A 20,556-nucleotide genomic window follows, 5' to 3' on the forward strand; every position below is an offset into this window, starting at 1 on the left:
TGACGACTGGAGCAGTTTTCGAGGTCTGGGACGATGTTGTTGGATCTAACGGTAACGTTCAACAAGGAAGCGGGAAAGCGGGAAAGCGGGAAAGCGTCCGGAAAGACGAGCGTATTTGCGTACGCAGGCACCATCGCGGTCTGGTTTGTTCATGAGAGACTCACAAGTACTATCCGCGAGTTTTTTTGACGAGTACGACCTGAAGTCCGCTGGTGGAACTCAGAGTATGTTGTGGGGAAGAGGCAGAGGAGCGACGCGTCTGAGCTCGGAAAAATAAAATACTGTACGCGTGCTCGGCTGTAACCGGAGTGTGGCAATCCAACTTTAAATTGCCATGGTTGTGGCCCAACATGTCTTCCGTGTTCAAAAGTTATCTACACGGCTTTAACATGGCCGTTCCCACCAGTCAGCACTGCTAGTCACTCTGCAAGTTATGTCTGGATGGTTGGAAATGACTGATATACAGCCCAGCATCGGTTGCGGTATACGAATTACTTGAGTCAGTCTTAGTCGTGATCCGAAAGCATTCCTTCTCCCGAATTCCTCTCAGCGATGCCAAAGTTTGTCCCGAATCGAGCAGAGTTTGTCCACTTCCTCCGATAGGTTGGTCGTATTTCTCATTCGAGTCACAGCTTTGATGAGTTCAAATATCACCCATGACGCATGACGTGCACCTAAGTTCACGTCTTCGTTGCATGATACGGCATAAACACCCCACGCCAGCTAAGCGGCCAACAGCTTGTACTTATAAGTAGCTCACCCTAGCATCGACCTCCAACCTTCCACGCATCGCACGCACTTAGTACGCTCCATCCACCCACCAACACCAAATGTCACCCACTCGCATCGCTCTCTACATTACCACCCGCTCTCTCACACACCAACATCTCTCCGCCATCGTGCAAACGTTCGATATCGGAAGACCCGACTCTTCCCTCGATCCATATCCGGACTACATCCGCCCTCGCCTCCCGATTTCCCCAACATCTCAGCCAGGCAACTCTTCAACGAACTGGGCTTTAGATCTCTCGATCGAAGCAGTCTGGGCGCGCCACAAATCCGAGTATCGAGCCCCAGAAGCAGGGGAGAGTGCCGAATGGGCTGAGAACCCGATCGTCATAGCGGACGAGCGGACCTTGAGAGATGGGAGCGTCTTGGTTGTTGATAGAGTCTACGATGAAGAGGCAGAGAATGAGGTGTTAGGAGTGAGGTTCGAGCCTGCGGATGTGCCATTGACGGTCGCGAATCTGGAGATTGCGAATATGGATTTGAGCGAGGTAAGTACGGTGATTGTTGGTGGCGCTCGAAATTGATAAGGAGATGGCGTTTCGGTGCGTGGTGCTGATGTGACTTTGCTCTGTGGGGTTATGTAGTTCGAAGAGAGCGTGGGCGAGGACGGGGTGTGGCGCGAATTTGCTTGAGGAGGTAGGGGGAGTACTGGCGGCTGTAGTTGAAGGTAACAGTGGATTCCAAAGAGGAGATGCAGATGTAAAGAGAAGGCGTTTTCGAATGGAAGGATGAAAAATTGCTTCGGTGAACGCAAGGCTAAATTGCGGACATCGAGCGCAGGGTGGTTAGAAAAGAGACATTGGAAGTAGTAGGGGCCATAAAGCACGCACAAATCATTGCACCCGTTTATACCGCATCATGATCAGTCTACCCCCAATTTCTATCCCACCGCCGAGCATATTCATGGCATCCATGGCTTCCTGCACTGTCAGGAAATCCACGTAGGCTCTTCCCGTAAAAGCGCCCTGATGTCTGACTATCTTCGCCCCTGTGAGACTCAAGCCCTCTCTACTGAACGCGCGGAGGATACTGTCCTCGCTATCGTTCACACTCAACCCATTAAGGTGGAGTGATTTTGTGGGCGCTAATTTCGAAGCTCCTGGATTATTGTAGTCCAAGGATCGAAACCGTCCTTGGATCGCTACTATGCCACCAACGGAACTCAGCGCCTGCTCAGCTTCGTAGATACTACGGAAACCAACATTTACAATCCCCCGAGCGGTAGAATGATATCGGATGCCATAAGTTACCAAGGGAGCAAGACCGTCCCGCTGATATATGCGCCGTACTTCGTCTACGACCTTGGCTTGGCTCTCCTCCGTCCGCGCAGGCAGCAAGTCGCAGACAATGAGGACTCTTGAGGGCTGTGCGGGTACAGCGCGAAAGTCGACCCATATTAGACGGCCATCAATAGATACATCTGTTGTGGATAGTCTCTCCTGCGCGAGGATCGCATCCTGCAAAGTATCGAATTGCACGAGGGCAAAAATCTCGCATGGAAATTTCGTTGGCCCTCCGGCTGCCTCTTTCTTCAGAGAGAGTAAGACGCGCACAGGAGACGGGATACTGTAGGATTTCAGAGATTTTAGAAGTGATTGCTCCGGTGTTTTCTGCTGGGAAATGAGGGACCTGGGTATATCACCGATGAACAGTACTTTCGACGTCGGCGGGGAGGACGAAGATACGCGAGGAGTCGAGCTTCGTGGTCTATGAGGGAGAATTTGGATCTTGAAGGCCGTTCCAGGTAGTGGTTTTCCTTGCATCGCGTGAATGGCCTTTCCTACGCTCTTCGGCTCTCGGAATTCCACTAACACCCTCCTCTCACAATGCACCTGCGCTGCATCACCTTCCGTCAGGAGTCCAACATCTCCAGATACAGTCTGTGGTGGGAGAGAGGTTCCGCCGTACGTATAGATGACGGAAGAACTTCCCTTTCCGCGGAGGACAATGCGGGAAATAGACCCAAAGGGGGAGAAGAAGCGGTGGATGTCCCTGGCGGTGTATGTCCGAGAAATATTCATGATCCAAACTGACTTCGCGGGGTCAAGTACCGGGTCGGTTGTTCGATACGATGAGGACAGTGCATGCTCGTCGGGATTCTCTACTGCCAGGGTCATTTATTGTCGAACACATTATAAAGTTAGGAGAAGGACGAGCGTACCAGAGGAACCGTCCACTGTGCCTGAATTGGCTTGAATGGCTGAAGCACTGCTATAGGACGCCTTGCTACGGACATGATTTCCTGAACATGCCACTGATGCCAATCAATAGAGGGGGACAAGCAGAAAGCGTGTGAACGCACCGAGGTCGTCTATACCCTTTCGCACGCGCAGGCTACTGCCATGCTGAAACCTGATCATTCCATTCCAGAGAGCAAGTCGTAACACAGGCGAATAAATACACAAAGGTAGTCAGCCTTGTAAGCAATTCGATTGCTCGCGATGGGCGTATTGACGAACCTGAGTTGTCCAAGATTACCTCGACGATGTAGCGAATCGATAGAATTCACAATAGTAGCTGCTCTCCCAGACACCAGTATATTCTGGGGCTGGAACACGTTATGGATTGCCGGTAGCTGAACTGCCGTGGGCAGAGGTCGACAGCTGGTGAACCGGTACATTATCGATCATGCAGTCCAGCAAGAGAATCGCGACAAGGTCTTTGTTGGATAAGTACTGCAGAGTTCAAGTAGATATACAAGCGTTCAGGCTTATACAAAGCAGCAAAACAGTCAAAGCTTCTCTATAAACAGTTGCCAGTGAGGGTATGTAGGACTCTGGTTATCGTGCTACGTAGATAGAAACGCTGTTGACTTCGGATGGCCAACCCACAATAACACCTAACCCCATGAGCTCGGTCCCGAAGTATATCTTACGCCACACCATTATGTGGCTCAGTGCAGCCCTTTGGAAACAAAAGCATCGCACACGACAACCATGAACTCTTCGGTTAAGTAAATCCTTCCAGTCGAGTCAAGTACGATCATTTCCTCGAGTTCAAGTTGTCGAGTCCCCACCCTTCTCATCAGAGTCACGGTCACGATGATGCGGCCCTCTTAACAAAGGGCCTACATTGGGCACAGTTCACGCCTTGACCACATATGCCTCATGTGTGCATGACATCTAACATCATGCGGTACGGCGCAAGTGTCCCGCCGAAAAGCTGAAAGTATATGACTTCCTCACTAACATTGCAGCAATCGTCAACAATTATCCCAACCTACCCCCGTCCTCCCCAACCACCTAACCCCAGCCTCGCGTCACTTAAACTCAACAAATCCAAAATGAGAACTCGCATCGCCCTCTACATAACCACCCTCTCCTTCACACCCGAACACCTCTCCGCCCTCCTCCAAACCTTCGACACCGCACAAACCGAATACCCCCTCGATCCCTTCCCAGACTACATCCGTCCTCGCCTCCCCTTCCCTGACATCTCCCCAGCCTCGACCTCCCAGCCCGACGGCTCAGAATCTTCAACTCCAGCCTCATCCTCAACTTCAACAACGAACTGGGCTCTAGGACTGTCCTCGGATGAAATCTGGACGCGCCACACGGCCGAATGGAGACCACCGAACTACGCGAAAGGAGAATGGGACGAATGGGCCCGTTCTCCCATCGTCGTGGTGGACGAACGCACGGTGAAGGACGGGAGCGTGTTGGTCGTTGATACCGACTACATACATGATGAGTCGGAAGAGGGGAGGCAGGCGCTGAAGGGGGTGAGGTTCGAGCCTGTGCATGTTCCGGTGGCGGTGGCGAATTTGGAGATTGCGAATTTGGGGTTGGGTGATGTCAGTGTTTTCATTTGTTCGTTCTGTTGGGTGTGAGCATGGTGATTACGGTACTGATCGTCTTCCGGGTGCCAGTACGAGGAGGATTTGTGCGAGGATGGAGTGTGGCGAGGATTCCCGGATGTAGCTGTAGCATCGACGAATGGTGAGCGATGAGTATATCTGTCGCGGAAAAGGTGGTGAACTTACGGACGATATGGTGCATTAGATGGTCTTCGAACTGAGTTGTAAGAAGCGCACTTGCACGCCGTTGGTAGCGAGAGGGAATATAGAGTTTGTGTCTGTGGATAGATTTAGTACATTCGAGAGCGTAGCCTTTTGGATGCTGTTAGAGCTTGTCTGTAGGGCTTCATGCCCACGCTAAGACAGCAATGCCGCGTGTGAAGAAAACGTGAACGATGGAGAGTAGATGAGGAATAGGGGCAAGATATCATTCATGCCTCCTAATAAAGCCGCATCGAATACAACGTACAGTTCCCTTTTCCTGATTCTCTCGCCTCATTCTTACATGTCCAAATGCCATCTTCTTCGTATATATCCCCTCCTTCTACTTCAACTCCTTCAAAAACTCACCCATCGTCTCGACCACAACCATATGATCCTGATCCTGCTTCAATCCACTAACAATCACAATCGCCACCACTCCCTCCACTCCCTTCACCCTGACCGGAAATCCACCTCCATGAATCGCATACGTCCCGCTCACATCGTCACTCATCCCATACTTCTCTCCGAATGCCTTCTCGTCCCCGTCGAACTTGCAATGCATGTACCAAGTCGAGCACCCGAACCGCAGCACGGTATTGCGCTTGCGTGCGATCCAGAGCATGTTGTCCGGCGTAGTACCGGGGGCGGTGACGGAATGGAAAAGGAGATGAGGAACGGAGGAGAGGTTCGGGGAGGAGTTGTTGGTGGGCGTTGAGGTAGCGAGAGAGATGGAGATGGCTGCGGGCTTGGTCGGTGCGACTTGAACCAGCTTGGTACGAAGGGCAAGCCCGAGGTTGAAAGCGGTCTCAGCGGTGAAGGAAGGAAAGATGAGAGCCGATTCTTGTGCCTGGATGGCACTGAGCTGAAGCGAATTCACTATCCGTTATTATTTGTGAATGGAAACTTGTGAGATCCATGGACTTACTTCCTGAGGAGCACTTGCGAGGCTGGCCATTGTCAATGTTAGAGATGCTGACAGTCTGAGAAAGAGATAGAAATATAGGAACGAAGACGGGGAAGGCCTGAGTTTATACGAGCCCCGGGGCTCAAGGTGGATGAGGTGGATGAGGATGAAAAGTTATGCGGGCTTGTTCTAATCGCGGGCTCGGCATCGGAACCAAGAACAGAGAAACGAAAAGGGTGCCACCGCCACTTGAGCAGGAACTTTATCAAGACCTAACCTCAAAACAGGGTTACCGAACGCCACCACACGAAGTGACCATCTGTGGCGACAACTCGTGTTCGCTCTCCTCTCGTTCACCAACTCAAAGTCTGACACAAACGGAAAATGATCTGGTGAACACTTCATACTTGGCTATGATGTACTTTATCTACAGGAGAGTTAATCTCCCCCCATTTTCCACAGATTTTCTCCATGATTTCTCGTGTTTCCTCGGCTGGGCCAAGTTCTCTCCGACCACACATGAGAAGGTCAGTTCTCCAGCTCTCCGAGACTCTGTGCTCCAACTTATCGATCTATCATTTATATAACTCAGGATAAAGTGCTTCCCGCATGCACATCCACCCCCCGCAGGCTCGACTCACTCCCACCACCACCCCCTCCGCTCCAACTTCAGCACATCCTCTCGAAGTCAGAGTAACGCCCCCCAATTCAAGTTCAAGCCCGATTTCTACGTCGTACCACCCATTCCTTCCAATACACCCATCTCACCACCACCACTTCCCATTCCGCCCGCTATTCCGCAAGTCCATAAGCAAAAGCAAGAGCCAACGGCCAAGGCCAAGGCTTTCGAGGAGCTATCCTTCAAGGCTTGGAAGAAGAGACAACGAAAGGCTTGGAGAAAGAAACAACGAAAGGCATCGGAGAACACGTCACTGCAGGCCTCTACTTCAAGGCTGACAGAGCCTTTGTATCTACCGGCGCCGGAGCATCTGCGCAAGGATGCACGCGAACCGTACCATGAACCTTCGACGTCGGAGTTGAAGAAGGATGACGATGCGTCCCTCATTATCACCGAACGAAGTGACGTCCGCGAGGTTGAGGTTGAAGAACAGGCCGAAACCCGTTCGTCATTCCCCTCTTCTTTCTCTCCTTACATTCTTCCCCTGTTCTCTTTCCGTCTCAAGAATCACAACTGATGCCCACGTTTCAGTCTTCCGATATCTCACAGCTCTCCCCTTCCCCGACTTCATCTCTACCATTCGAACACACTATCACCACCCATCCAACCATGACCCAGATCACGACCAACAGACTCCATCCACCGCACGCTCCGACCGACCATCCCAATCTCCATCTTCATCTCCGCAGCCATCATCTCCAGCCAAACCGCGTCCACGCCCGCGGCCGCAATTAGTGGAGAACCTCCGGTGGCGCGTCAAATGGGAGAAAACGTTGGAGCGGAAAAGACGAAACTCGGCGTCAGCGCTGACGTCGGACGCATCGAACTCAAGTCTTCATTCGGGTGCGGAAGATGCTACGTATTCGTCGTTCCTCACGCCCCAGACATCTTCATCACCGGCCCCATCCCCACCCCGCACGCTCACTCCCTCACCTTCATCTTCATATTCATCTTCGCCGTTACTCTCGCATCGTCTATATACCGCACCGTCGATCTATGGGGTTCTGATACGTCCAGAATGGATCGAGAAGGCGAAGGAGAGGTATAAGTTGAGGAAAGAGGCTCAAATCGGAGGTTACGGTGGTGGGAGCAGAGGGTGGAGGTGGAGAGTAGGCAAGTACAGGGTAGGGTTCGGACGAAAAACCATTCCAATCGAATCGAAAACGTGTTGAGAGCGAGGGTGGTCGTTAAACGTGGATGGTCATGAAGCGTGAGGTGTGAGGATCGGCAGAGGACGGAGAGCGTATCCTGATCAATACTGATGAATTGGGACCTTCCTGAGAATGATAAGACGGGAGAGCGAGGGGTCCACCGTACGAAGTTGGAAGAAAGGACTGTTTTGGTGGCACGCACGAGATGAGAAAGAGGCATGGACATGGAGGCCACTCCCGTTCATTCACTCCTCCGAATATCGATGGGTGACGAACAAAACTTCGACTCGACTCGTCTAACTTCACATCCTCCGAATCCGCACCATCGGACTTGCTTCCGCCGCTCTTACCCATCTGTTTCGCCACATCGCTCCGTGCACGACTTTGGTATCGCACTCGACCCTGGCTACTCAGGTCAATATCATGGAATCATAACCCCCACCCATCGCGATTCACCCATCCATTCGCCCGTCGGCTCTTCGTACATACAACCAAGGATGAATATGTGCCTGTGACCTACACCACCGACTGCCGACCTCTCTTCCACCTTCCGTGGGCTACGAAGACCGCCATAACCTTTGGTTACCGGTCTATCGTTTCGTTTCGGACCACTGGGAATGTCTTTTGAGCTGTATACCTATAGTACGTATATTTTTTCATATCGTCCCTTTCTTTTTGCAGAGTTTAACGTCCCGTTTACTGAGGCTGACTTTCGGACTGCGTAGTTCCCATGTACCGGTACGCCGATCGGGATTGAGTACGCCTTCGCAGTTGTCCAGGATCACTATTACCGCCACCGCCACCGCCACTACGCCAAGTCCCAGTCATCACCTCCACTCACCACTGATACCACCCAACGACTCGACGCGATTCAACTCAACTCCACACAAAATGAAACGAAATGTCTCACCGAGTGCGTGCTTCGACACTTCAAGGGAACAGCTTACCCAATGGCTATCGGTCTCATGTCTCTTCTCGTCCCTGTGCGGTGCAGTCTGCTCCTACGAGCTGATAGCACTGTCGTATCCTGTTCGCTTGAGACCACGGCGGAGGAGTAGGGGGGGAGAAGCGTGCGGATGGTGCGGGAATGAGATGGTTATTGAGGAGTTGACATCGTTTGTGCACCTGTCCGCAGTCATGATTTCTTTCAGGCCCTTTCTGGTCTCTGAAATCATCGACTCGTGCGTGATAAAGTCTTGAATGCGGCTCGTCATATCCTGTTCGACGGTTGACGGCATCACCCTTTCCCAACACTGTCCAGTTCTATGCGATGAGGGTTCCCCCAGAGCCTGTACAAGGTGCGTCGGTCGGGTGACAGAGCGTGTAAGTAAGCTGTTGCGCAGGCCGTGGCGAGCCTAGCATTACTACGCATACAAGGCTATTGACGTGAAGCATGTTTCTTACTGCTTCGCAGGAACTGTTGACCACAAGGTCTTTACCAAGATTTCCTTCTGCGGATATTTTTCATCTGAAGCTCTCATATATAATCTTGCGCCGTGTATATAAAACACAGACCAAGTCCCGTGCAGAACCCATCGTTCTCAGAGCACTGTATGGAATATGCCAGTCATGCTTCCATGATCACTTTCGTCTCCGCTAATGGGACGAGGCTGTCTCACCGTCAATGATGCCGAAGGGTAAATCCTAGTCGACTACTTCGACGTAGTACAAGCTTAACGCCAGTTGAAAACACCATGACGTGCCGGAAAATCTGAAGGTATTCCCAAATATTAGAATCAAGTTTCAGATATGTGGTCGATCGTCTCAGTAGTTGACTCAGAGTCCATGGGTGACGTCTCTCGTCACCCCTACCCTTCACACTCTGAGCTTGTCGCTGGGAGTACTTCCATGATAGCCTAGATAGCTGTCTCCCCACCGGACGCAGGAGATACATGACTCGTGCCCTTGTTCCATACTTCCTGCGTACACTTTGCTCTCATCTTCATGCGTCAGCTGGTGTTATACACGGACTTTGTGCGTAGTTGCTTCAGGCGCACGCACGACGCTTGGAATGGAAGGCTCATGCACCTGAACCTGTCGCTATTCCTCATTCTTCTCCTTAAGTTTGGGAGGAAAAATAAAACGAAAAAGACATATTCATCTCGTATAAAATACAGCGCACAAGTGCGAGGTAGACTCCATCCCTCCACAACCACCATCGAATTACCATCTGCAATATCACACACATACCTTCGCGTTCGTAGTCCTTTCCCTCATCTCCGACGTTTCCCTATAACTCACGTCTCCAGTATATAGCATGTCTTACACCGTCACCGTCCGCGTCTTCCAGACGAACCCCTCCTCCTTCTTCGAAATCATCGAGAAATGCGTCTTCAACTACGGCGGCGGCGGCGCCTGGACCGAATCCAACGACCAACAAGTTCTCCGCATGAACTCCTCCGGCACCTGCGGTACCCTCCGCTTCGAATCCGCCGACCGCAACGAACGGTTCATCGTGGCGCTCGGGGTGCACAACTATGAGCGCTGGTGCGACGTCGTGACCGGGCTGGTGCCGCACGACACGGGCGTCGTTATCACGCCGGAGTGGTATGGCGCGAAGAGGTCGTATATGAGGGAGAAGACGTTGAAGGATTATAGCGTGACGAGCGCGACGGGGAGGAACATTGAGGTGAAGTATACGGTTGCGGAGGGCCATGAGCTGAAGGCGGATATCATCATCGGATGAACATATGTATGTGGGCTTTCGTTCTCAGATATTCTCCAGGCAGATAATGTATTGATGATCTGCCATTTTGTACAGAACATCTTGCGAAGAGATACTCACCAATCAGTATCCGGCACTACGAAATTGATAGGGGACAATCGTTGTTCGTTATGTGGTTGCGTGTTGATGGGTTTCAGACGGGTTCCTGGAAAGTATATGGGTGAACATCGCGTTACGTTTGTGTTTAGCAAGATGGTGTCAACGAGAGAGTGAGAGTCTGGCCTTGATGTTATGATGAAAAAACATGCCTATCTATTGCGAATAAACTGTTTGTTGTCAGTGGCCAACTTGAGGATGTATGTAGGATGACTTGAACAGACACCGGCAGAATGGGGTCGTATGAACCCGAGCCGCAAGAACCACACTGCTAGCATGCAGAACGCAAAGAAGAGTATAGGTCATGCTGACAATGATTGCGAACAAGGATGAGGTACACAGTATGTTGAGTTTACAGATTGATACTGTACATAGGCCAGGAAAGTCCGCTCTAATTTTCCTTTCGTCGCTTTCTTCTCTTCTAAATGGGGTTCTCTTCTTGATGATGGTGCGTGGTATCGCGGTCCATCGATACGTAAGGGACAGTGGGGGGTGGGACGTGCTCATAGAGGCGTGACGGCGACGAAAGGCATGATAGTGAGCTTTTCCTTGTCCCACTACAAATAGACATAACGGCGTCATATAATCAGCAGAGGTATGAGAAGAGAGATCGTTGAGCAAGTAGAAGTGGCCAAAAGTGGGGGATACAACACGAAGAAGGCGGAGGAGGCGAGGAGGCGAGGAGGTGGAAAGATGTTTGTTGATGAAGGAGCGGATGACGTACAACTTTACCGTCCCAGTACGGATCGCTCTCGATGATCGTCCTAACTTCGGCCATGTTGGCAGCCGCGACGACGAGCATTGAGCCGTTCATTTTGCGTTCTGAGTTATCGAGCTCGAGCGAGTCTGGGGTGATCGTGAAACCGGCGACCTCTGGATAGACATCGGATTGGGGTCGTACGGCTCATCAGCGTGGAAACGAGATGAATAGCGCGATTGGAATTGAGAACGAAGAAAATACGAACTGAGGATGCCATTCTCGATGAGTGTCTTGATGTTTGTGGCGTGATTCGGACGAACGGCAAGACGACGCTTCAAGCAATCCGGGTCTGTGTAATCCGGAGCCCAGACGGCGAAGTGGTGAGTCATGACGATGGATGAAGTGAGGATAGGGTGTATGAGGGGATGATGGGCAATCTAACAGACGAGGACGACGACGAGGAAGAGGTGGAGGTGGAAGAGAAAGAGGTTAGAAAGGTCGACTGCGACGTTCTGGATGTGATCTACGATGGATTAGGGGTTCTGACGTCACCCCACCCGCTTTTCATTTTGTGCTTCCTTTTTTTGGGCTGGTAGCCATTCTTGTCAACGTCCTTCTCCAAAACTTGTGCTCACTTGTGTTGAATTACAGTTTGTTACTGTGATAATCAAGCTACAAGCATCTGCAAAAGTCGCGGGTGGCCATACAGACGACCGAGGAAAATATCAAATTATCCTTTTCTGCTCTGAATCCCCTCGTTCCAATTCACCAGCAACTGGTCACATCATCTAGATACACTGTTCACCGCTGACCCGTCCATTCCTCCACAATTTATCCAAGTCCCCATGCTAGCGCCAATACCTGACCCCTCTCACAAAGAGCGTACGGGTCTCCAAAAGGAATATTATTTTTCGACGTGCCGAGTACGCGGATGATCGTTCCGAGGTTTGTGGACTGCTCCGACACGGTCAGTCGAACGTTGAAGTGTAAGAGTGCGTTTGAGAAAGAGGACGTACCTGCAAAACATCGACCCCAAGCCCATTCTTTAAGCTCTCTATCTGTGTCAGCACGATGCTCGCGTTCAACATGCCCTAACCACACATGGAATCAAGCAAAACCCAGTCAATTAGTCTCATGCCGAGGCATTGTTTGAACTTCGGCAAGAAGGGAAACTGAACGTACCTCTTGGCTGATGGTGACCTTCCCCTTCACCAGCCTCTGCAAGACACTCACCCACTCCTCGACCTCTTCTTGCTCTACCGGTAACGGAATTGTCGATGGTGCTGGTATGAATCCGGGCCCGATGACCGAGGTTGATGTTGAGCCAGAAGGCGCACCGACATCAGACGGTGGCCTCGTGGCAGCGTCCTTACTCGTCGTCGAAGAACGTACGGCCTGGGCAACAGTATTCCTTCCCTTTGATGTCGCTTGCGTCGTCTCCAGTGCAGGTACTGTCCTCGGCCTCCCTCCCTTTCCCCTCCGGAGTTCCACACCAGAGCCGAACGCAGAATTATCGCCTTCTAAGCTCTTGAGGCTGAACGGTTTCGGCTTAGGTTCTTTCTTCCGCCTCGAGATGGACGGGGTGACGGACGAAATTGCCGCAGTGGACTGAGGAGATGTACGAGATGCAATGCTTGGGACTCGATCCTTCGAATGGGTCGGAACAGTTGTAGTCGTCGGAACTTGTGGCGGTAGAGGAGCCTTGGGAAGCATTGGGCCGTGAATCGCAGCTCTGTCCGGAATCGGGGCTGGCGGCGGTATCGTGCTCGTGGCCGACGTCGAGAAGGTGAGAAAGCCCAGCTTCAGAGGAAGAGGCATGAGCTCTGTTCTCTCCTGCTCTAGCTCCTCCCCCAACCTATTGACATCAACATCGACATCGAGTCTTCCCGACTCGCTCACAACGTCCAACACCTCGGACCCCGTGCCAAACGAACCTTCCACGCCCGATCTCAACCCCACCCCACCCTTCATTCCCTCCTCTTCCACCATCGTCTCACCCCCGACCCGTCTCCTCTTCGCCGCCCGCTCCTCTTTATCTTCCGCCTCGGCCTCTCGTACGCGAACCCGCTCATTATGCACCTTGATCTTCGAATCGAGCGAAGCAGGGACCTGTAATAAACGTTTCACAGCGAAATCGGTGGGATTCGTCGTGGTTGCGGGTACTGCACGGTCGACGGCCTGGCCAGAAATATCGCCAAACTTGCGTTTCCTGGACGTCGGTACTTGAACCTGAACTATCGAAGGTTCATACCAAGATATCGAAGCCTCGAACTCGCGCGTCCCAGTGTTCTCCGAATCCGCGTCCGTCTGAGGTATTGATGACAGTTCTACCACTGAGTCAAGTTGTACTACGCTAGCAGGACTTGCCATGACGCCGACGCTAGCACCGGGATCGAAGTCGTCTGGCAAAAAGGGCGTGGGAGTGCGAGGACGTGGAGGGACATTGCATGGACGACGAAGTGCACGTTTCCGCAGACGCTCCTCCTTGGCATGAAGGGTCGAAGTCGAAGAGGAAGCGTGGCGTTGAGTGGCGAGAGCGGCGTTGACGACGGCGGAGATTGTGCTGGGCTTCCTGTTGATTTTAGGTTCGAAGGGAGGGATAGGCGTCGTGGCGTATGGCGTGGAAGTGGAAGTAGGGGGAGCGGGGAGGAAAGGGTTGAGGTGGTCGCCGTGGAGTTCGTTTTCGTCGCCGTCGCCGTCGCCGTCGTCGTCGTCGTCGTGGGAGTAATATTCGTTGTCCGAAGAGGGAGATATAGAACGAGAGACCAAAACCGTCGGAATTGAGGATTCGTCCTCCTCCACCTATACAAAAAAACAATCATGCACGAACCAATCCAGTCAGCATGGCCACCCTCCATCAGACCCAAGTGCCACTTCAACATACCTTCACCGCCACATCCCTCTGAGCCGGCTTCCTCCCCATCGCCCTCTCGAACCCCACGTCCCCAAACAATCCCCTCATCATATCCACATACGCCCCCGTCACCGTCTTCTTCTGCTCCACTCGTACCGATCCTTTCCTCCTAACCTCCTCCTCCTCCTCCTCGGGGAAGAACAAAGGCAAAGAAGACCGCTCAAGATACCTCCCCAAGAACCTCATATCATGCCTCAACCTAAACACCTCCGTCTCGTTCGTTCTCTCCTCACGTCTCAGCGGAACCTCAACCCTCCCACATAACCCATCGAATACTTCATCCCGCACTTCCAACTGCCTCTGCCTCTGCCTCTGCCGTTGATTGTGGTTGTCGGTAGGACCAGGATCGGGACGAACGCACGCCGGTCGAACGGGTCGTCCTGCTTTTTGTGGGACGAGGTCGTAAGGAAACACCGGAGATGGGACTGGGGGAAGGGATGGGAAAGGCGAGTGAACTAATCGTTTTTCATCTCGTCGCTGCGGCAGGTGTTGAGTAGGTGTGGGCGTAGGCGGTGGCGGTGGTGTGGACTTTACGGCAGAAAGCAGGGGAACAGACTGCCCCCTCACTCTCGGGAAGCGCGAACCAGGGAACGAATCTCGCGACGGAGCTTCTACATCTTGTTCCGCTTCTGAAGGTGAGTCAACGGCGACAGCTAGCGAAGGGCGCGGTTGTTGAGACGGGCCTGAGGTTGGAAGCTGAGGATTGGTGGGCAGTGGGTCTGGTCTCTGTATGGGCGTCGACGAGAATGGAGGTGATGTTATCCCAGCCTGAGCCTGAATTCGAGCCGCAGAGGAAGTCGTGGCGTTAGCATCCGACCTAACGAAAGGCTCGCTCGTCGATGAATGTGCATGGAGTGCGTCGGTCCTGGTGGTAGTCGTAGTAGTCGTAGCCGTACCTCCCTTCACCTCCGAAACACCTCCAACCGGCACCTCATCCGACAACTCATAAGGTATCGGACGTGGCCTCGGAGGGATGACGCGAGAACGAGGGTCGTAGAATGTCGTCGGTTCAAAGGTGGGTTTACTGGGCAGTGAGGGATGGAGGAGATTTGGTTTGTTGGTGGGTGGCGTAATCGGCTGGGCCACACGGTCCGGATTCGGGTGTATGGGATGCGCGAGGGACGTAGAAGTGGGAGAGGAGGTGGACGTCGTGGGGGGACGCTGGGGAGAGGATATGCTTGTGGGTGTGGCAGGGGAAATGGCGGGGCCGTGATTATGTCTTCGTTTATGCTTGCCGCGCTTCCGCTTCCGTTTGGACTTCGAGAGTTCTCCGGTAGATACAGTCGAAGCTGGTGGCACTGTGGCCGTCGAGGTTGAAGTTGGCATTGGGGGTAATATGGCTATGGCGGTAGAGGCCGATGCATGCGCGACAGGCATATATATACCTACACGACAAAGGCCGAAACGAGAACAATAAGCCTTGTGAGAAGAACAAAGCTATGACCAGATGCAGAAACCCACCTCCTGCTTCATGCGGCAAAGCATGAATCGTCCCTATCCGTCCATATACATATCCCTCTCCGTCTGAATCCAACTCCATGTCCACTTCCTCGTCCGCCACTTGTACTTGCTCCTCATCCTGACGTAAATCAACAACTTCGCCTTCTTCCAACCCGGATGCTGATGCATTGTCTGGGTTCGGTCGCACGACACCACTGGCCTTCGTACCCACACCCAGTGCAGGACCCACTATAGCCTCCTCGTCGTCATCGACCAGCTCCCCGTCCTCCACCTCCCTCGGCACGCCACTCACATCCACGATCCCACTTCCATCTTCACCCGGATTCGGACCCTGCCCGGCGTTCAGCATCTCCCCATCATGATATTTATACCCGCGCCCGTCCCATTCGGTGACCTCGCCATCTTCCGCCATTCCAGCACCGGCATGCTCGTTCGTTCCATAATCTTCGATCTCGCCTCCTTCGACGATGATTTCGCCCTCCTCGCCCTTTTCCTCTTCCTGGATCATGTCTTCTTTGAGCTCGTCTCTGTCGTTTTCGGTGACTTCGCCCTCCTCCACGGCTTCGACTTCGGCTTCGGCTTCTACTCCCGCTCCGACCTGTCCCTGCATTTCGATTCGTCCATCCTGCTCTGTTACGATCGCCGCTTCCCCTTCCTCTGCTTCTACCTCTGCCTCTACCTCCTCATCCGCGGCCCCACCGCCAGCCATATCCCCATCTCGCTCCACGACGTTACCCTCATCAAGCTCCGCGCCCTCATCTTCATTCACATTCCCACCCCCCTCCGCGACATCATCCCTATCCCCATTCCCCCTTCCATCGACACCCCAAATATCGCACTCGTCGCTATCAAAACTCACCCAATCCCCATCATCGCTTTCTCCTTCTCTTTCTCCTTCTCTCGCTCCCGCTCCACGAGTGACCCTTCCTGCGTTCGCGTTCGCTTTATGGTGCTCATCACGGAGATACGCGGTTAGACGGGAAGTTGAAAATCGACGGAGACGAGGAGGCTGAGATGGAGAAGGTGCGGGGTTGTGGTTGGGGTTGGGGTTGGGGTTGGGGTCGGGGCTGGCGCTGGGACTTGGACTGTTTCGTGTCGGAGGTGTGGGTGTGGTAGAAGTAGAAGCTACGACGAGACGGAATAGCGTTAGTTAGGCAATTAACGTGAAATAGCGAAGCTCAACGAAGAGCTGAACGCACGAGTCATTTCAACTTCTTCTTCGTCTTGAGCGTCTTCGTCATCTCCATCATCCGACGAGCTCTCCGGACACGTTAACTTTTCCGAACGCCTCCGTCCTGAGCGCAGGTATGAACGAGGTTGTTCGTCTTCCGGAGGAGCTGAGATACGAGCGGTCAACGGTGGGGTATTAAAAATGGATAACAAGAGCATGAGCATACGAGTTATGTTGTCGTCGTCTTCGCCCGACGAGCTCTCCACTCGTATTTGTCGGATAGTACGCCTTCGTCCCGATCGCAGGAAAGAAAAAGGTGTCGAGGCCATGAAAGTCAATGTATCTGAGATATGCGCCCCCAAACTCGTCTCGTCGACAAGATCATGATCATGGTCTATACACCCATACCGTTAGACGAAGCAAAGAACAAGGGGAAGAAGAATGAAAGAGAAGCATACCAGTTGTGCCATGTTCATCTTCAATATCCTCGTCCGGCGAGCTCTCCGGGTACGTTTGTCGGATAGTACGCGTCCGAGTCCGAGTCCGGCCTGAACGTAGGCAAGAAAGTGGAGGTTCCGTTTCTGGAGATGAGATTTGCGCTTCTGGAGTCGTGCCGTTGACGGTGTCGTGTTCTACATGCGCGGATCGTTAGACGCAGTGACTGGCACGGTACAAAATGATGAATAAAAAAACATACGGGTTGATCCATCTTCATCTTGCACGTCCTGGTCATGCTCGTCATCCATCGAGTTCGGCGCATGCGCTTGAGGTACCAGACGCTTCCGTCCTGAACGGAGAAAAGAATGAGGCGGTGGTGAAGCTTCCGAAGGAGTTGAGATACGCGCTAGTAAGTTCCAGCCGTCAGTGGTAGAGATGAGTGTCAAGAATATGAACATACCGCTTGTTCCAGCTTCATCTTCAGCATTCTGGTCATGCTCTTCATCCGATGAACTCTCCGCATGCAATTGTTGAACACGACGCGTCCGTCCTGAGCGGAGAAAGGAAAGAGACGGTGGAGAAGCTTCCGAAAGAGTGAAGATACGCGCTGCAAGATCAAGCCGTCAACGGTTGGGTATAAGAGAAGGAATAACGGAAAAAACGTACGAGTTATTTCATCTCCGTCTTCACCATCCACATCCTCGTCATGAATGTCATCCGACAAACAGTCTGGATAAGTTTGCTGGGCAAGACGCGGACGTCCTGACCGCAGGACAGAAAGAGGTGCGTCGCCTTCCGGAACAGGTGTAGATAGATGCGAGATACGAGCAGCCGGGGTCAAGGTGTCGGCGCGGTCATTGTCTACATGCCCATACCATCGCACCGCAGAATTGTTAGCATGAGACCGATGCGCACATACTGTGTACCGCATAGAGGAAAACGCACCAAGATCGGGATGCTCAGCGCCGTGCCTTTGTTCCTTCCTCCCTGGTTCCGAGTCCGGGTCGAATTGTTGTGCATGCTCTTCTGCGTGTTCACCATCAGGCACGATTGGTTCCGTAGGTACATCTTGAGGATTAGCGGGGGCTGGAGGAGCGGACTCCCTCCCACTAAAGCCCCTGTCGACGGAAGCAGAAACAGACCGAGTGGAGCGTATCGCCTGTAGGGCAGCAGCCTGCCGTCGTAGTCGAGCCTCGCGCACTCGCTCTTGCTGGATCGCCTTCCACGTCGAGACCTCTACGTATGGGCGACGGCGGTATTTCGAGGGACGTGAATTGAGGCGGGTGCGGGATCGTGTGGCGCGTGAGTGTGCGTGGGAGCTGGACGCTGGACGAGAGGCTGATACAGATGAGATCGATGAAGATGCATGATTGTTTGCGGGAGTTGGAGAACGCGAAGATGAAGATGAAGGGGCGGTGTGGGTGTGCTCGACGTCGGTGTGTTGGCGGAAAGGTCGTTTGTGGACGATGATCGCGTCCTCTGGCGCTGGGGAATTCCGGGCCGACGGGGAGCGCTCCTCGTCTTCATCCTCTTTCGCGTCGTCTCCCTCTTCGAGTTCCTCCTCTGTCTCGTCCTCCTCGTTCCCGCTGGTCTTGAGCGTCTCGTCCTGTGCTCGCTCCGGTGGCTCTACAGAATCGGGACCCGAAAGCGGGGGTGTAGGAAGCGCCGTGGATGGATTGGCCGGGATCTTGAAGTTGGCTGCCACTGATGGTTGATTGAGAGCTTGATTGACTGCTGACCGGTGTTCATCAGCTTGTTTGAACGGGTGTTAACAAGGTGGGATGGTGAATTACTTGGCTGGTTGTATCTCTCTGATTTCCTGGTTGCTGATCTGGTTTTCCTTTGGTTTAGGCTCATGGCTTGCTTGTTTATCTTTCCTGTTTGTGCTTGTCCTTGGGTGCTGTTTCTGCTTCTTCTTGTGGATTTCTGGAGCAAAAACTGGAATAAGCTTGGGTTTGCATGTGGATACTGTAAACTGGCTGAAAAACTAGCATCGCTTCCTGCAAAAATGCAAGCTACGGACCTTTGTCCAAAAAAAAAAGTAACTCTTCTTCTTCCCTTTGCTTGATTTCCTCTTCACCTGGTGGTTTTGGGTATCTCTTTTGTGGGCTTGAACTTGAGATCTTGGAATCAAGTTCCTAGAATGCTGGTATGCTGGTATGCTGCTGTCCTTGTCTTGATGTTCCAGAAATCCAAGAAAAGAGAAAAAAAATCCCAGAAAGTTGCTGATATCTCCAAGGGGGAAAAAGGCCTCGCAAGAGAAAAAAATCCCCACATCCTTATATATTCCATCCTTGCTTGTCCTTATTTGCTCGTAATCAGATCATCACTGATAGCATGAGAACCTCATGGAGGCCACATGGTGAGTGTGAGAAAGGGCTGCGTAAGCTGAAGTTGCCTCATGTTTTTGTGCGAAAATGTGGTGAGGCTGGGCTTGTCTGGGCTTGGTCTAGGCTTAAGGACAAAGTTGTACTCGTGGCTGATGAGGATATTGGTGATGGCGGGCATCCAGTTGTCTTTGTCTCTATTGAGCTTCTCGTTAACACACATGAAGCGGCCTTTCTGGAAGATGTAGTGGTAAAGGTAGGGTAAAGTTGATTAGATATTAGGAACAGCCATTTATGGAAAATTCATTTTCTTTTCTTTTGCATGTCTTGCCACACTCGCCACACTCATTTTCTTTTCCTTTCCCTTTTCCTGACTCATTCACTTTCCCATCACAAACCCTCATGACATCACAATGTGCTTACGATACCATGATAACCTCTATATTAGGAACAATCATTTATGGACAATTTCTTTTCTTTTCTTTCGCATGTCTCGCCACACTCGCGACACTCATTTCTTTTTCTTTTTTTCTTTTCCCTTTCCTGGCTCATTCATGAACTCTCATGATGTCATGACGTGTTGACAATACCATGATGACCTTTACAATTACGCGTCTATCACGGACTCCCGGACTCCCGGACTCCTTGTGCTAAGGTAGCCTGGTCCTAAACCTAAGGCGTCACCTATAGCCAAACCCTAACCAAACCCAAACCAAGCCTAACCCTGTAGCTGAGGGTGTCGGCGTACGAATGTGAGTACTAGGAGCGCTTGTCCTAGGGGCACTAGCCCAGAGAGAATGTGGGTGAACTGAGACCGTGGGCTTGGGGCTGGATACACCAGGACACAAGGTCACACTGAGTATGACGAGAAGCAAAGGAGATCGAGTTAGGGAACTATTCTACGATACAGGTGGTTCTTATATACATCCTGAGCTGACCCTTTAGGGCACACCCTCACTGTACACTACGAGTGAACACTACAGGAATCCTTCATGGATATCCAGTGGGTCCAGCAATGGGCACAATGGGTACAAACCGCTGAGTCAACATGCACAAGACTATTCTAGAACATTCCAGACCTGATCACATGTCCCTACATCACGACCACAAGGTCACATGCCATCACGTGCCTACCACATGACTGGTCACGTGTCTATCCCTCTATCCATCCCACATCTCCATCGTCGAAGTGGCACCTGGG

The 20,556-nt window shown here is 52.3% G+C and overlaps 7 protein-coding genes across 7 annotated transcripts; 4 read left to right on the forward strand and 3 right to left on the reverse strand.

The window, feature by feature from the left end:
* Positions 1-673: 673 nt before the first annotated feature.
* Positions 674-2,059, forward strand: STEHIDRAFT_165922 (uncharacterized protein). The gene is made up of 3 exons (XM_007300617.1): positions 674-1,277; positions 1,374-1,545; positions 1,620-2,059. The coding sequence occupies exons 1-2, from the start codon at positions 831-833 to the stop codon at positions 1,419-1,421; spliced, it is 495 nt and encodes a 164-aa protein (XP_007300679.1). The 5' UTR covers positions 674-830; the 3' UTR covers positions 1,422-1,545; positions 1,620-2,059.
* A 2,013-nt stretch (positions 2,060-4,072) lies between these two features.
* STEHIDRAFT_153350 (uncharacterized protein) lies at positions 4,073-4,813 on the forward strand (the record flags this gene model as incomplete). Its single annotated transcript, XM_007300618.1, has 3 exons — positions 4,073-4,582; positions 4,658-4,727; positions 4,791-4,813. 3 exons carry the CDS (start codon positions 4,073-4,075, stop codon positions 4,811-4,813), a joined length of 603 nt encoding a protein of 200 aa, XP_007300680.1.
* Positions 4,814-5,129: 316 nt separating this feature from the next.
* STEHIDRAFT_153351 (uncharacterized protein) lies at positions 5,130-5,744 on the reverse strand (the record flags this gene model as incomplete). Its single annotated transcript, XM_007300619.1, has 2 exons — positions 5,130-5,651; positions 5,715-5,744. 2 exons carry the CDS (start codon positions 5,742-5,744, stop codon positions 5,130-5,132), a joined length of 552 nt encoding a protein of 183 aa, XP_007300681.1.
* A 420-nt stretch (positions 5,745-6,164) lies between these two features.
* On the forward strand, positions 6,165-8,369 carry STEHIDRAFT_137291 (uncharacterized protein; the record flags this gene model as incomplete). The annotated part of the gene is made up of 4 exons (XM_007300620.1): positions 6,165-6,220; positions 6,286-6,815; positions 6,904-8,165; positions 8,249-8,369. 3 exons carry the CDS (start codon positions 6,165-6,167, stop codon positions 7,542-7,544), a joined length of 1,227 nt encoding a protein of 408 aa, XP_007300682.1. The 3' UTR covers positions 7,545-8,165; positions 8,249-8,369.
* A 1,411-nt stretch (positions 8,370-9,780) lies between these two features.
* On the forward strand, positions 9,781-10,209 carry STEHIDRAFT_153353 (lectin; the record flags this gene model as incomplete). Its single annotated transcript, XM_007300621.1, has 1 exon — positions 9,781-10,209. The coding sequence occupies one exon, from the start codon at positions 9,781-9,783 to the stop codon at positions 10,207-10,209; it is 429 nt and encodes a 142-aa protein (XP_007300683.1).
* Positions 10,210-10,656: 447 nt separating this feature from the next.
* STEHIDRAFT_73652 (uncharacterized protein) lies at positions 10,657-11,474 on the reverse strand. The gene is made up of 3 exons (XM_007300486.1): positions 11,310-11,474; positions 11,069-11,217; positions 10,657-10,901 (listed from the first exon to the last, which is right to left on the reverse strand). The coding sequence occupies exons 1-3, from the start codon at positions 11,431-11,433 to the stop codon at positions 10,848-10,850; spliced, it is 327 nt and encodes a 108-aa protein (XP_007300548.1). The 5' UTR covers positions 11,434-11,474; the 3' UTR covers positions 10,657-10,847.
* Positions 11,475-11,706: 232 nt separating this feature from the next.
* STEHIDRAFT_165928 (uncharacterized protein) lies at positions 11,707-18,885 on the reverse strand (the record flags this gene model as incomplete). The annotated part of the gene is made up of 13 exons (XM_007300622.1): positions 11,707-11,998; positions 12,061-12,135; positions 12,227-13,846; positions 13,929-15,343; positions 15,420-16,544; positions 16,619-16,756; positions 16,817-16,984; positions 17,049-17,222; positions 17,288-17,434; positions 17,489-17,635; positions 17,695-17,889; positions 17,974-18,759; positions 18,822-18,885. The coding sequence occupies 13 exons, from the start codon at positions 18,883-18,885 to the stop codon at positions 11,876-11,878; spliced, it is 6,177 nt and encodes a 2,058-aa protein (XP_007300684.1). The 3' UTR covers positions 11,707-11,875.
* Between the last annotated feature and the right edge of the window lie 1,671 nt (positions 18,886-20,556).

The sequence above is a fragment of the Stereum hirsutum genome (assembly GCF_000264905.1).
Source record: "Stereum hirsutum FP-91666 SS1 unplaced genomic scaffold STEHIscaffold_3, whole genome shotgun sequence".
Classification (NCBI taxonomy): domain Eukaryota; kingdom Fungi; phylum Basidiomycota; class Agaricomycetes; order Russulales; family Stereaceae; genus Stereum; species Stereum hirsutum.

What these genes read in the sequence shown, in the direction of transcription:
- STEHIDRAFT_165922 (XM_007300617.1), top strand. Translation starts at nt 831, where the DNA reads ATGTCACCCACTCGCATCGCTCTCTACATTACCACCCGCTCTCTCACA. An exon ending in CGAATATGGATTTGAGCGAG is followed by an intron (nt 1,278 to 1,373) that starts GTAAGTACGGTG and finishes GGGGTTATGTAG; the next exon opens with TTCGAAGAGAGCGTGGGCGA.
- STEHIDRAFT_73652 (XM_007300486.1), bottom strand. Translation starts at nt 11,433, where the DNA reads ATGACTCACCACTTCGCCGTCTGGGCTCCGGATTACACAGACCCGGAT. An exon ending in CATCGAGAATGGCATCCTCA is followed by an intron (nt 11,218 to 11,309) that starts GTTCGTATTTTC and finishes ATGTCTATCCAG; the next exon opens with AGGTCGCCGGTTTCACGATC. An exon ending in CGTACTGGGACGGTAAAGTT is followed by an intron (nt 10,902 to 11,068) that starts GTACGTCATCCG and finishes GTCTATTTGTAG; the next exon opens with TGGGACAAGGAAAAGCTCAC.